The 14,507-nt window shown below is 39.0% G+C and overlaps 6 protein-coding genes and 1 non-coding gene across 7 annotated transcripts; 5 read left to right on the top strand and 2 right to left on the bottom strand.

Annotated features, from left to right (window-relative positions):
* Window positions 1-7: 7 nt before the first annotated feature.
* Window positions 8-1,210, bottom strand: LOC108171967 (uncharacterized). Its single transcript, XM_070812650.1, has one exon. The coding sequence runs from the start codon at window positions 1,208-1,210 to the stop codon at window positions 8-10; it is 1,203 nt and encodes a 400-aa protein (XP_070668751.1).
* Window positions 554-658, top strand: LOC114821869 (small nucleolar RNA R71). The gene has a single exon (XR_003769706.1). It is a non-coding gene; the product is annotated as a small nucleolar RNA R71 (small nucleolar RNA).
* A 3,523-nt stretch (window positions 1,211-4,733) lies between the features above and the next one.
* On the top strand, window positions 4,734-7,215 carry LOC103456122 (pre-mRNA-splicing factor CWC21). The gene is made up of 2 exons (XM_008395761.4): window positions 4,734-5,247; window positions 5,414-7,215. Exons 1-2 carry the CDS (start codon window positions 4,892-4,894, stop codon window positions 5,787-5,789), a joined length of 732 nt encoding a protein of 243 aa, XP_008393983.3. The 5' UTR covers window positions 4,734-4,891; the 3' UTR covers window positions 5,790-7,215.
* Window positions 5,822-8,280, top strand: LOC139187522 (uncharacterized). Its single transcript, XM_070814666.1, has 2 exons — window positions 5,822-7,596; window positions 8,037-8,280. The coding sequence occupies exon 1, from the start codon at window positions 5,822-5,824 to the stop codon at window positions 6,503-6,505; it is 684 nt and encodes a 227-aa protein (XP_070670767.1). The 3' UTR covers window positions 6,506-7,596; window positions 8,037-8,280.
* LOC103424853 (uncharacterized) lies at window positions 7,013-7,492 on the top strand. Its single transcript, XM_029093326.2, has one exon. The coding sequence runs from the start codon at window positions 7,013-7,015 to the stop codon at window positions 7,490-7,492; it is 480 nt and encodes a 159-aa protein (XP_028949159.2).
* A 665-nt stretch (window positions 8,281-8,945) lies between the features above and the next one.
* On the bottom strand, window positions 8,946-11,970 carry LOC103424852 (uncharacterized). Its single transcript, XM_029094696.2, has 4 exons — window positions 11,404-11,970; window positions 10,766-11,077; window positions 9,708-9,900; window positions 8,946-9,566 (listed from the first exon to the last, which is right to left on the bottom strand). The coding sequence occupies exons 1-4, from the start codon at window positions 11,752-11,754 to the stop codon at window positions 9,139-9,141; spliced, it is 1,284 nt and encodes a 427-aa protein (XP_028950529.1). The 5' UTR covers window positions 11,755-11,970; the 3' UTR covers window positions 8,946-9,138.
* Window positions 11,971-13,217: 1,247 nt separating this feature from the next.
* LOC103456120 (guanine nucleotide-binding protein subunit gamma 1-like) lies at window positions 13,218-14,423 on the top strand. The gene is made up of 4 exons (XM_008395757.4): window positions 13,218-13,582; window positions 13,775-13,827; window positions 13,948-13,992; window positions 14,126-14,423. The coding sequence occupies exons 1-4, from the start codon at window positions 13,373-13,375 to the stop codon at window positions 14,205-14,207; spliced, it is 390 nt and encodes a 129-aa protein (XP_008393979.2). The 5' UTR covers window positions 13,218-13,372; the 3' UTR covers window positions 14,208-14,423.
* Window positions 14,424-14,507: the final 84 nt, after the last annotated feature.

The following is a 14,507-nucleotide window of genomic DNA, read 5'->3' as shown; positions in this document are numbered from 1 at the left end:
CAGCAGGTTACTGTACCTGCTGTTGAAATTGAGGCCTAGTGTGCTGTTCCTTGTCCCACCTTAGATTAGGATGATCTCTCCATCCGGGGTTGTAGAAATTAGAATATGGGTCATATCTGGGCCGCTGGAAATTGTTAAATGAATTAACCTGCTCTGCTGTAAAATCTGGTGAAACATCTTTATGTGGGCAGCTCATAAAATCGTGAGTTATCATGTTGCAAATACTGCAGGCAGCTTGTAAGGGCTGCTGTACAGCAACTTGAGAACCTGGCATTCTTTGTAATAACATGTCAAATTTTGCGTCAAGCCTTTTCTCCATTTTTTCAATTTGTGCTGTAACATATGGAGAACCAGTAGACATCTCAAAAGCTGACCTAGATTGTGGCTGCTCCACTGCCCACTGCTGAGTATCTTCTGCCATTTTTTCAAATAACAAACAAGCTTCTTGTGCATTTTTGTCTTTGTACGTACCTCCGCATGAAGCGTTGACAAGAGTTTTTGTTGTCATATTCAACCCTCTGAAAAATATGTGCATTTGATCAGTAGTGTTAATACCCGAATGCGGACATTTTCTAATCAACTCCTTAAATCGCTCCCACGCCTCATGAAACTCTTCATTTGGTTTTTGGGCGAACGATAAAATCTGAGTTCTCATGTCAAGGGTCTTAGAAGCCGGATAATACTTGTTTAGAAATTTTTCACTGAGTTGGGCCCAAGTTGTAATGCTTCCTGATGGGAGTGTGAGGAGCCATCTCCTTGCCTGATCTTTTAGAGTGTATGGAAATAACCGCAGCTTAATAGATTCAGCTGAAAATCCTCTCACCAAAATGTTTTTGCACCCCATTAAAAATTCTGCAATGTGCATGTTAGGATCATCAGATGACAACCCATGAAACGTAGGTAGAATATTCAACATGTGCTGTTTTATTTCAAATGCAGTCCCTTCCTCCACTGCCGGATATGTGATGCAACTGGGTATATTTGTGGTATGGGCAGTCAGTGAATCACCCAGGGGCAGACCTGCCTCTGGAATTATAAACGCCATTTTTTCTTTGTTGTGCAGGTCCCCAGAAAAGACTGATTCCAGAAACCTCTCCTGCAGAGGACGAACCCGCTGCAAATGTTGTTCCCTGCGTTTCCTCCTTAAATGCTGTTCAAATTCTGGATCAAATGGAATCAATTTTTGCACTGTTGAACGGGTGCTGACCATGCACAGATTTCTGAAATCTGTACTGTTGTAATCTGTAAAAATAGATGAAAACGAAAATTAAATATTTTTTTGTTTTTTTTTTTATATATGTATAAACAGCAATACTAATTGAAAATCTGATTCGTAGGGATTATTTTAAATAATCCCCGGCAACGGCGCCATTTTCTTGATAAGATTTTTTCTGCTTATGTGAATGCGATAAAAACCTCCTATTTTACTTGCAAGAATCACAAGGTTATTGTAGTATAAACGGATCTCGCAAGGTCATTCTCCACAGGGATTATTAAATAATTCGAAACAAATCAGATTCCAATTAATGATTGTAAAGTAGAAATTGAAGTGATTGATTTTAAAACCTAATTAAAATAAAAACGAAATTAATGAATTAAAATAAACAATCTGCAATATTAGAGCTAGAGAGAAAAAAACAGTTTTGAGAAAATCAAATTAAGAAAGCACTAGGGTTCCACCATCACCTAGCAATCCTATGAATTTTTACCAATTACTTATGATCTACACATGCCATTTTGAAGGTTAGATTTTCCTAATTCATATTCTACTTGGAACCTCAAACATAGAATGTATATCTAACATGCAACCCGTCCGGACGTTCGGATCAAATATGAACATGAAAGACTCATTATGCTTTATGAAAATCCTTTGAAAAACCATGCAATCCTTAAGACGTGATATTCATCCTAAGCGAAATTACAATTATTAATCACAAGAAGCCAGCGTCAATTTCAGGGAACCTTCCGACCAAAATTGCATCAAATTACTTTTCTAAAGATCCTAATGGTGATCATGCATTACGACAATTAGATAGTTTTTATCTCGGTGATTAACAATTCAAAGTACGCATGCAATCGATCATAAGCAATTAAATAAAAATCACATATTCATGCTAAGGCTCAAGGTTTCGCCCTAGCAAAAGAAATTAGTTCCGCATATTCATAAGTGAAATCATAGAAAATATTATTAAGAAAAGGATTGAAAACACCTTCAAGTAGAAAATCTTCAAAACCCTAGCACTTCTCCCTGTCTCCAATATTGCATAAAATAAAACGTACCATAAAACTGTAGACGGCTCAGCAATATATTTGCTAAGCCACCACAAAAACCCTAGCCAACTAAAATTAATAAAAACCCTAAATAAAAATAGTAAAATTCGTCTAAAATCTGAACAGCCACGTTTTGGCCCAAAAGCTGCTCCAAAACTGGCCCAATATAGCTGGATTTGATGTTTGGAATATTCTGAACACTTTTCCAGAAGGCCACGAACCCATCCGAGGTCATCTTGGGCTCCAAAAACGTCATTTAAGCCCAAAAACGTCACTTTCCAGCACTGCGCACTGCTTCTTTATTTCATCGCCAGAAAATAACTGCTTGGTGGAAAAATCCCAAATTTTGATACGATCAAGCTAATTGACTCACGAACGTCCTCCAATTGGAATTACTCCAAAATTCGTCCATTTGGTCCTGTTTTGCTCCAGAGGAAGTCGAAAGTCCTATATTGAAAATACAATTCAAAGTATCAAAATTCTTCCAATATATTAACCAAAATATACTAAGATTAGGGTCAAATATATAATATAAAATCTACTCATCAGTTGCTAATGGGGTATGGGAATTTATTGTTTAATGATGGAGAGAATTCATATGCTTTTTTTCATGGAAGAGGATCCTCTCCTGAGCTCATGATGAGATCCTCCTGACCAGCCCATCTGGGCCGTTCAAATTTAATCTAACGGTTCCAAACAGGAGAACCCTCTAAAAGTTATAATAATTGCAACCGTTGGATTATATTTAAACGCCCTAGATGAGCTAGTCAGGAGGATCCCCATCCTGAGCTCAGGAGAGGATCCTCTTCCATGAAAAAAAGCATATGAATTCTCTCCATCATTAAACAATAAATTCCCATACCCCATTAGCAACAACCAACAACAAACATCAGACATTTATTAACAGCGCTGCTGGGAGGAGCAACTCCGCAACTCCGCCCAGATCCACCCCTCCGGCTACATGTCCATCTCGTTACCAGCGCTGCTGGATTCGTCGGGACCCATGTTGATGAAGGAGTGCACGCGGCTGACCCCAAAAAATATATAGTGGTTGACATCAGACTAATGGCTTTTAGTGGCACTGAGGGCGGGCGGGAATCACCCGATTGCTCAGTCAGCTTTTGAATTGATCAAGTCATTCTTTAATTTGTTTCTAGTTTCTATGTAGCTGGAACTCTTGGAGCAAATATCTGGAGAATCATTATCTTTGCATTCAAATTATTAAATATCAATCACATTGCTCATTCATATTGGAACATGTGATATAAATTGTTTTTTCATTCTTCAAGACTGTAAGCTCAGTCAAATCGTGTATAAACTTAGAATTTAAACAAAAATTGAAACATCCAAATCAAAATTTCGAACACGTAAACTAGCAGAAACCCATTAAACCTCCATTTTTCCAACTCGCCCAAAATTTCTAAGATATTCCAAAAGAAAGTTATTTTTGGGTATAAATTTGTATTTCACCAACATAAGATCACATTTGATACGTTTATTTAATTGGTTGACAAACTTTACTGAAGTATCCTAAAGTCGGCGACCTTCCGGTCCAATTTTTGCTCCTATTTATGAGTTGGGGGAGATGACAGAATCCTTAATCAAGGGTAATAGTTGACATAACCAACGCCTCAAGGATATTATAGTATATAATAGTTATTAGCACTTCAAAAATTTTATTTTGTATTCTAAATTCTCTATAATTAAAAAAAATACAGTGCAAAATAAAATTATTGAAGTGCTAATCACAATTCTCATTCTAGTAGTTTACATTCGTTTCTTAAAGGTGTACGATATTTAACATGTCAATGTCAAAGGCACTTTTGGTATTTCAGTTAGCTGTGTTTTATATTTTTTGAATTTTTTAAGAACAAGTAATATTATCTACACTAAAGGGATAGGGGAGTGAGCTAAGCTTCACAATGGGCGAGTCATAATAATGTAGTTCAAATTCGTCTTTGACGAGAATCGAACCTAAAACCTCTTACTTACAAGTAAAGAAAAATAATACTAGATCTTAGTACTAAGTGGTTTTCAACTAGTTATGTAAGGGCCTTTACGATAAATATCTTTTCTTGAGCAAGTAATTGCGTCATGATCAAGAGTTATTTTTTGTTATTTCAAAATTTTAAATGGTTAAAAGTTAAAATTGTAGAAGCTTATTAGACCAGGTTAAAATTGTGAAATTATATTAGACCGGGTTAAAATTGTAGTACACACATTGAACCGGTATTTTATGTGTGTTTAACTGTTTCTCTATTAAAACTACATGACGTCAGATTCACTCAGGCTCTGAGACGGGCTATTTTTGTCCGATAGATCAGCCCGGCTATGTTGGGCCCGTCTATAGCCTGGCTAATTGGGCTAGGGTGGTGAGAGTTTTTTGGGTTTTGGGGGATTGAATTGCCCTTTGAGGTGGACCTGCTCCAACAATCTATATCTGCCCGCCGCTCCTTTATACAGAGAGGGAAGGCGGTAACCAACCCGGTTTCCGTTTGTTTACTCCAAATATAATCGCTCCCAATTCTTCGTTCACCAAACACCTTCTTCTCCTTTTATTTCTGTTTCTGCTCGATTTAGATCCGTTAAATTTCGAATCTAGGGTTCTGAAGGCGGCGAGATGTACAACGGAATAGGGTTACAGACTCCGAGGGGGTCGGGGACCAATGGCTACATCCAGACCAACAAGTTCTTCATCAAATCGGGGACTGGGAAGGTCGCCGACTCCTCCCGCGGTTTCGACGATGACCAGGGCACCGGCGGCGTCACCAAGAAGCCCAACAGAGACATCCTCGAGCACGATCGGAAGCGCCATATTGAGCTCAAGCTTGTCGTGCTCGAAGATAAGCTCATCGATCAGGGTTTTACCGACGCTGAGATCGCCGAGAAACTTGACGAGGCTCGGAAGACTCTCGAAGCTGCTGCGGCTTCGGAGGAGCGTAGCGGACCTGGCGCCATTGTTGTGTCCGATAAGAAGTTAGTTCGCTTGTTGAAAGTTTCAGAAAAATATTGCGTTTTTTAATGATTTTGTTAATGTCTTGTATTTCTAATTAGTGTCGTATGGATTCGAATGTGGTTTTGCTAAGTAAGAATGAGATTAAAAGTTGATTAGCGTTAACTGCAAATTTTGTTACTTAAATAGGGTTTCAGATACGCAGACCCACCAAATTGCCGCTAGGAAGGAGAAACAAATGGAAACATTAAGAGCTGTTCTCGGGCTTGCTGCGCCCGAATCAGCTGACAAGAATACTGATGATATCGAAGATGGACTGAAAAGTAGTCGAAAGAATGGTCCAGAAGACGATGGCAAGTTTCAAGAGAGAAGTGAGCATGCATTTTTGGACAGGGACTATGGGCGGAAGAAACATGGGGAGGAAAAGCAGAAAGATGAGAAAGATGATAAGAAGAAGAGAGTTAAAGAATCTAAGCGAAACAAGATGGAAGAAGGTAGTAAGAGAAGGCATAAATATGATTCTTCTGATACCGAAAGCAGTGGCAGTCCTCCTCCCAAGCTTTGATAAAAACAAGCGTCGTGGAAGTAGCAGCAGTGATGAAGATGATTCGGAAGTTGAACTCCGATGATTATGATTCTGCGTCGAGTGATGATGATGCTAGAAGGGACGGTGCAAGAAAGAAAGTTGAGAAATTCAAAAAGCCTCAAAGGAGGCATGATTTAGATGAAGATGATTCTGAAGCTGATATGGGAAAGAGACAGAAGGTTGCAAAAAAGAATGAGAAAAGAAGAAATAAGAACTCCGATGATTCTGATTTTGCTTCGAGTGATGATGATGCCAGGAGCAACGATGCAAAAATGAAAGTTCAGAAATTCAAAAAACCTCAAAGGAGGCACGATTCAGATGAAGATGATTCTGAAGCTGATGTTGGCAGGAGGCAGAAGGTTGTTAAGAAACATAGTAGGAGCAGAAGGGATGACACTGACTATTCCAATTCTTCTACCAGCGGTGATGATGCTAGGAGGGACAGTTCGAAAAAGCAAGTTGAGAAATTCAAAAAAGCTACTAGTGATGATGAAGCTATGAGGGACAGATCAAGAAAGGAAGTTGAGATATTCAAAAAACCTCAAAGGAGGCATGACTCAGTTGAAGATGATTCTGAAGCTGATGTTGGAAAAAAGCAGAAGGTTGAAAAGAAGCATAGTAAAAGTAGAAAGGATATGATTCTGATTCCGCTAACAGTGATGATGGTGCTGAGGACAGATCCAGAAAGGAAGTAGAGAAATCCAAACAACCTCGTAGGAGGCATGATTCAGATGAAGATTCTGATCGTGAAGAGAAATGGTTAAGATCTAATGCAGTTGTGATGAAAAAAGTCATCCAATTGATGATGACAGGTATCATCCAAACAGGGATGATCAGTATTCAGGATTGGTAAGGCCTAGAGGAGGGCGTGATGACGTGACTGTACAACTTGAGGACGAAACTTACAGCAAAGATATTGAACCACAATGGGGTAGTAGAAGAGCTACTCTGGGTGATCAGGAATATAGAGGGAGAAAACATGGAACGTACAAAGGGGATGATGTAGGGCGTGGAAGACAGAGCAAGGATGAAGAGCACAGGGGAAGGAAGCATGGAAGAGATGAAGAGATTCATGGAGGGCGTAGAAGGCACGACAAGGATGAAGAATATAAGGGAAGGAAGCATGGAAGAGATGAAGAGGAAAATGAGAACAGAATGGTGGAGGATAACAAAGAGGAGCTTGGAAATATAAACCTGGGAAAATGGAGGAAGAATGGGGAAATAAGGATGTGGATAGAGATAAGGATTACAAGAGAGCAAAATATGATGATTCTAGATCAAATGAGAGGAGGCACAAAAGTGAAAAACGCAATGGAAGAGATGAAGAGGATCATGGAGGGCGTGGAAGGTATGACAGGGATGAAGAGTATAAAGGAAGGAAGCATGAAAGAGATGAAGGGGAAAATGAGTACAGAAAGGTGGAGGATAAAAAAGAGGAGCTTGGAAATGGAAAACCTGGAAAAATGGAGGAAGAACGGGGAAATAAGGATTTGGATTACAGGAGAGCAAAGTATGATGATTCTAGATCAAATGAGAGGAGGCGTGGAAGTGAAAAGCATAACGAAGATGATAAAAATTATAGAAAGCATGGAGAGGATGTTGAAGAGGAGCGTGGGAGTAGAAGGCACGGAAAAGTCGATGAAGAAAGAGGAAGTAGGGAGACTGAAGGAGAGACAGCTTGATTACAAGAGAGCAAGATATGATGATTCTAGATCAAGTGAGAGGAGGAGATACGAAAATGACAGACATAATGATGGTCGTTCCAGGCATCGAGACTGATATTGTGGTAAGTTATATACTATCCTCCATTGAACATGCACTGTTTACTATAAACCTAATACATTGAGCTGTCATTATCTGGAAAACAACCTGGAAAGCTATTTGTTTTGTTACTGAATAACCGACTTTGTCATAGATTGCCATGCTTTTATCTCCATGTTTCCACTGTTGTAAATAAGCTTTTTGCGAAAAAATCCTGTAAAGAGACTAGTAAACCTATCTGTTGACACGAACTGGTTTAGAACGCTATATGCATGAAAGTGTGGCTTTATGTTTATTATGACAACATCAGTCGGGCTTGTAGTGTCCAAATGCTCTTTCTTTCAAGTCAATTTTGACTCTTGCAACTCATCTCCTACCCATGGTTTTCCAAATTAAGTGTTTTAACTATAAAATATAGATTTTATAATGTCGGTAGTTCGAGTCCTAACATTAATAATGTTGTAGGTTTTTGTTGTGTCAAGGCCTGTCAAAGCTTGCTAAGTGTAATGGAGTGATCGACCACGGGGAGCTAACTGGTAATCGAGATGGAATCTCAGTTTGATGAGTGTAGTGTATCATACTTCTGAGTTGTAGTGTTTTCGTTGAATCTGTCGGAAGATCACGCGACTTATCCTTAGCACGTTTTTGACGGAGTACTTTGAATCTATTATTTGTAAGAAAATGAATTCGGGCGTTTGGTGGTGTCAAACAGGTTCTATCCACCTTAAAACCAATTGGTTATGGGTGGTGTCACGTGACACAGGTTCTATCCATCCTAAAACCAATTGGTGATGGGGAGGGTGACTTAACTCCTTATAAAACCTTGTAATAAGGTTTGTTACACGCACGAAATGGTAAAATTTCCATCCGCCCGACCGTTTAAAACTGGGTAGTATAAGTTCTAAATCAACACGTATACAGAGTTTAACAGTTCTAAATCAAACACGTATACAACAGGTAATATACCCGCTCTACGACTCTCCGAATGAGGATCCTCTTCGGATCCTTTTGTGAGGATCCCGAGGAAATTCTAATCATGTCCGTTCATCATACATCGTGCGGTCAGAAATTGTTGTAATTTTTTTTGTTTAAAATTGAATATAAACAACACTTGATAAAAACTTATCATACAATGTACGATAAACGAATGTGATTAGAGAATCTCCATAATCCTCACAAAAAGGATCTGAAGAGGATCCTCATTCCGACTCTCCCTCCTTTTGTTATTCTTTAATTTAACGAGACAACAAACTTTTCTTCAAAAGATTTAAACTCACGTTCATAAAATTTAAACTGAGAAAATCTCCTTGGGAAAAATGGAGATTTCTTCACTAACTCCCTGAGAAATTGTTTATGTAAATTGCAAGGAATCGATGAGCTATCAAGGCCGTAAGATATTTCATATTTGTTGAATATTACATTTCCTAACAACAATTATATGTCTAATTTAAGCTCCCACTTAAATAAAATGTGAATCTAAAAAAAAATTGGGAAAACGCCAGACACGGGTACATATTTCTGTAGAAATCTTCGAGTTCTAAGGCTTCAAACTTAATTGATCAAATGACTAGAGCTTCTGAATCACCCTAAGCTTGGCACTTCTAGCTCGGCTGTTGAGGCTCTCTTCCGTTTCAGATGGTGTAATTGGTCTCTTAGTGAGAATTATTCCCCTCAAGCCCTGTACCGTTTGTTTGATCCATGCTTCGTTTTCATCAATGTCGCTCATGATCTTTCTCAAATCTTTCTTCCCCGCTGCTTCTTCAATCATGTCAACGTCAACATCTCTGTCTTTGACGTTGATGATGTCTAGAAACGTTTGTTTCACAATTCTGTCCTCCAAACTGTGGAAAGAGATGACTGCCAACCTACCACCCGGTGCAAGGCAGTCAAAAGAAGCATAAAGAGAATCCTCCAGAGTCTTCAGTTCATCGTTCACGGCTATCCTCAGAGCTTGAAACACCCTTGTAGCCGTTTTAATCCAACCTTGCCGTCCTTCTGTTGCAATTGAATTCAACCTTAATAATTAAGGTTTTTTTTTTGCGTATCCATGAGCGCAACAATCAATGGTAATACGGTTCTGATAGACATATACTATGCAAAGCTAAAGTACAGGCACAATAGAACAAAAAGGCCTACCTCGACTCAGCGGAGTTGCACCTTTTATAAGATCTACTAAATCGCCAGTGGTATGCAATCCACCCTGTGATCGGGCTCTAACAATTCTATTTTGAAGAGAGAACCAGTTGCTTTCTTCCCCATAGTCTCGCAGGATGCGGCCTACCTCATTATCTGGCCAAGAGTTCAAAATGTCTTCAGCTTTCAGACTTGCCTGTCATAGCCCTACTCCAATCAATTAAATGAAACAAACATTTACAATGATGATGCAGCCACAAAAAAACATGAAATCATGCACGTCATATTTCCTCGAAAACTTTCATCCCCCTACAAACTATCACCTAGAACTTCAATGAATCAAAAGCAGTGCTGGCAGAGAATGTTAATTTGGAAAAGGGAATTCAACTGAGCTTTAGTTGGAACACAGGAATCATGGGTGTATATAACGAGGGAAACATAATTGGGGCAATTCATATCTGTACGAGCCTGCATGACACCCATCCTAAACATGTAATGCATTCCAAACCCAAACTGTGCCCTTATTAAACATGCATTACGTTGATGGCATAACCAATAACCCACCCTGCTGGAAGCACGTATATGTAAATACGGTCACAACACCAATTGCTACCCCTTGGTACGCCATTCATACACATGATAAAAAAGGCATTATAATAAGCATCACATTTGAGCTATCACATCAGCAACCCTCAAACTGGTCTTTGGACCCGGGAACACATAAAAGGTCGTACCCAGTGCACAAGGCTCCCGCTTTACGCAGGGTCTGGGAGAGGTGAATGTCGGCTAGCCTTACCCCCATTTATGGAGAGGCATCAAAGCCTCCCCAATGAGTCTTTAGATAAAAATGTTTAACTATTACCATGAAAATTGCAAGAAACCGATTGACTCACTAAGATCACCCACAGTTGATAACAACATTCTACCAGCTCAAAGATTCGAAACCACAAATGCACTCTTAAAGTTCGTAAATATATAATTAGAGCATAAAAAAGCAACTTTTTCCTAGTATCCATTTCACTCAACTAAATTAGGTACAAAAATGCCAGAACAACTCTTACCTGAGGATCCATCCTCATATCAAGAGGTCCATTAGCAAGCACACTGAACCCTCTTTGAGGATCATTTACTTGCATCGACGACATTCCCAAATCCATCAGTATCCCATCAATCCCCGTTTCAACTAGTGTCTCATCCACATCACAAAGCAGAGACTTCACATATCTGAAATTCTCCAAAAAGGTGTAAGCTTTGACGGACGAAGGATTCGGGTCATGCAAAACAGAATTGATCCGAGCTCGAGCCTTCTCAAGGGCCACAGGATCGACATCAAGCCCAACATACACTTCCATTTCCGGATGCCCTTCAATTATCTGCCAGTAGTCAACAATTAACCCAAAACCCAGCTCGTAATTACATCAAATTAAAGGCTTAAAATGCTTTCTGACAGCCAAAAGAGCTTCAGACTGCGTTTGGCAGACAAACTTAGAAGTGCTTCTAGCTCGTCGAAGCAATTTTTTAAGAAGCACTTCTTCATGAATCACTAGCAAATGCTTCTCCAAAAAGCACTCTGATTGGATTTCTCATAAAAGTTTCAACTTGTTCATAATAGCACTTCAATCAAAAGCAGAAGTGCTTTCTGTGGAAGAATTCCAAACAGGCTATAAGAACTTAAGAAGGTGGAAGAGTGATTACTGACCGCAGAGGAATGCCCGGCAGCTCCGACAGTGCAGTCGACGAAGTACCGGAGTTGCTTGGACGCCGGGAAAACATCCAGAACTTCGCCAAGCATGACCGGAATGTGGGTACCGGTACCTCCATAACGCTTAATTGTTTCCGATTGGAATTCCCTATCGGAACGCGTTCTCCTCTTCTCCTTTACCACCACTCTCTGCCTCAGCTCCTGCTTCTCCTTCCTTTTCTTGCTGGCGACGCTGCAGTTGCTTCTGGCGCTGCGTGCGGTGGTTGTGAGGGTTCTCAGGCGGAATGATAGTGAGGCGAAAGAGAAGAGCTTTGAGGTTGATGACGATAGTGTTGATGCTATTGCCATTTCCTTTTCCTAAACAAATTGTGACCACATTGATGCGGTTTTAATTTTAATTTTGTAGCCCTAAAGTGGGATTGGGATGCATGCTGGATTGGCCCAAATCCGAATCCCTAAATCCTCGATTTGATGTAAAATTCAATTTTTGGGGTTGGAATTTGCATTTTTTACATGTTAGGTTTGGGAATTTGAGATTATGAGCCGTAGATTTTGGTGTTTTGTAATGGAGATTCCTCATTGTAACTAATTTATAGTTTCGGTGATATCACATGATCAATTAGTTGACGAAAACCGTATAATACGAGTGTTTAGTGTTGTCGTGGGCTAGAGTTAGGCTAGTTTTTCAAAGCTTTTGGTAAGTTCTAAAACTTTAGGGTGTTCATTAAGAACTTACCAATATCGGCGTTTTTTATCATTAATACAAGGTTGTGTGGCAATAGTTTTATATATGGCCTTTTTATTAGTGATCCAAGATACTTAGCTGGTGGAGAATTTGTTTAAAAAGTATTCCCAAGAGCTGTGGTTTACTTTCATTTCAAGAAATTCAAAGGATTGTTGGAATCCTCGGTCTAATGCACCTGCATAGCATTAGAATACCACTCAACCAAGGAAAGGGTTGAAAACTTATTGCTTTTGCTGATAGAATTTGTTGAAAAATCCATCACACTTTGAATAGGTCTAACTTAAGCTGCTATGTCAACTGTCAAACTAAACAACCACAAGCATTTGTGACTTGGGAGAGAGGGAGAGAGAGAGAGAGAGGGAGAGAGAGAGAAAGAGAGAGAGAGAGAGAGGTGAGAGAGTGGGAGTGTGAGAGATGGCGTCCTAGCTGCTGTGTGGTTGTTTTGACTTGTTGCTACATTAGTTAGTATAACTCATCCATCCTCTATCTATTACCAACATCAATCAAACAAATCCAGAAATTTCGATAAAATTATCAGATTTGAATTACTTAATGCTATTATCAAAATAAAGAGATTATCTTTTTACTTCTTCGTGAAAAAATACTTATTAAATTACGTAATTTAAGTGTCCCGACATAAATTTATCAAAGGTGACATACAAATTAATTGACCAATAGTATGAGGATGGATGGATGGATGGAAATATGTGGTGTGGTTGTTGGCATGTTCGGCTGTCTGCTGCTCTGCTCATAATCCATTTTTTCTTCTTTTGACTTGACTACTTTACTTAAATCTATATTAACTTGTTCACACCATACTCCCCCTTTTAATATAATAATTCATCGTAAATTCTTCATTTATTTTTTTTTTCAGAGAACTTTAATGAAAAGTTTTTGATACTGTTCACTTTAACGAAAAATCATATTTTTACATTAAAATGTCAATATTGTTACTATTCACTTTACATTTTATTTTACTCTTATTATTAAAACTCAAAATTTTCAGATCATTTTCATTAATCTTTTTTTTTATATTTTATAATCTAATTCTTTTCTTATTTACTTTATGTTTTTAATTCCATGTCCACCCGTCACTGCTTTTTAATCATGAACAAAAAATAGGTCCACGGTCCACCTTCCCTCTCTCACCATCTCCCTCTCTCAACAATATAATCATTTCTAGGTCTAAAGACAGAGAGAGGCTTTGGTTGGAATTTGTGAATGGATAGCCAAGTAGAAGAAGAAAACCCGTCATCTTCTCCGGCAACAGGAAGAGGAGATGGTGGTGCTGGTGGAGGAGGAGGAGGAGTGGCGCTGCTGCCTCGTCATTTCGAAGACAGAGCAAGAGCTGGCCAGTTTCCCACTTTCATTGGCAAGCACAAACTGGCTGCTTCCATTTCCCATCTCGAAAGCCAAATCGACATCATCCAGGTCAGTATATTCTTCACAATGAATTCCATTTTTTTTTTTTTCGAGACGATATTTTAAACTGGCCTCGAGACAAGATTTGGACTTGGACTTGGCTTGCTATCCTAACCAACTAACCTAACCAACGTCTAACCAACGTCGACGGAAAAGGAAGAATTTATGGAAACTTGAAAAAGTTGTGTGATTCATATGCAGAAAGAGCTGGACCACCTTGAGACAGTAGGTGAATCCTCCATTGTCTGCAAAGAGTAAGAAAATCAAATCCCAACTGTTCATCTGTTTTTTTTCACATTTCAATCCAACGGCTCCAACCCCTCATCTATCTTTTTTTTTTTTTAATAATATTTATTTTTGTCAATTTTATACAGTCTCATTGCTACCGTTGAATCCACTTCTGATCCATTGCTTCCATGGTAAGAGATAACTCCCATCCAAACCGCCTTTTTTAAGTATCGTCGTAGCTCAGTTAGTTAACAGCGTTCAATCTGCACCCGCTATCGGTGTTCAACGGGTGATCTGATGCATGCTGTTTTGTGGTGTTCACAGGACTAAAGGACCGGGTGAAGTAGGGTGGGATAGGTGGTTCCGGGGAGCCCACAACACCAAAAATCAGAGCCGCTGGATCTGAAAATTGATCAACTTTTTTCCAATATCACTGTTTTCCCTTTCTTTTTTGTATGCATACATAGTCTTGAAGCAGAGCAAAAAACAGAGGAGGTTTCATTTGCTGCATTTTCGTCGACTATGTTTCGAATAAGCTATGGGGAAGAAAAATAATGTATGACACTGGCCAAAATTATCGTTTTTCAAATTCTAATTGTTGAAATGATAAGTTTTCAGTAAATATCTCATCGATATTTAATTTTGATCAATTCAACTGTCGAAATTTGATTAACCAAATTGCGTTTTGGGGTTGGTGATTGGAAAA

This window comes from Malus domestica, chromosome 15 (genome assembly GCF_042453785.1).
Source record: "Malus domestica chromosome 15, GDT2T_hap1".
Lineage (NCBI taxonomy): Eukaryota > Viridiplantae > Streptophyta > Magnoliopsida > Rosales > Rosaceae > Malus > Malus domestica.
This window is presented reverse-complemented; position numbering and strand designations above follow the sequence as displayed.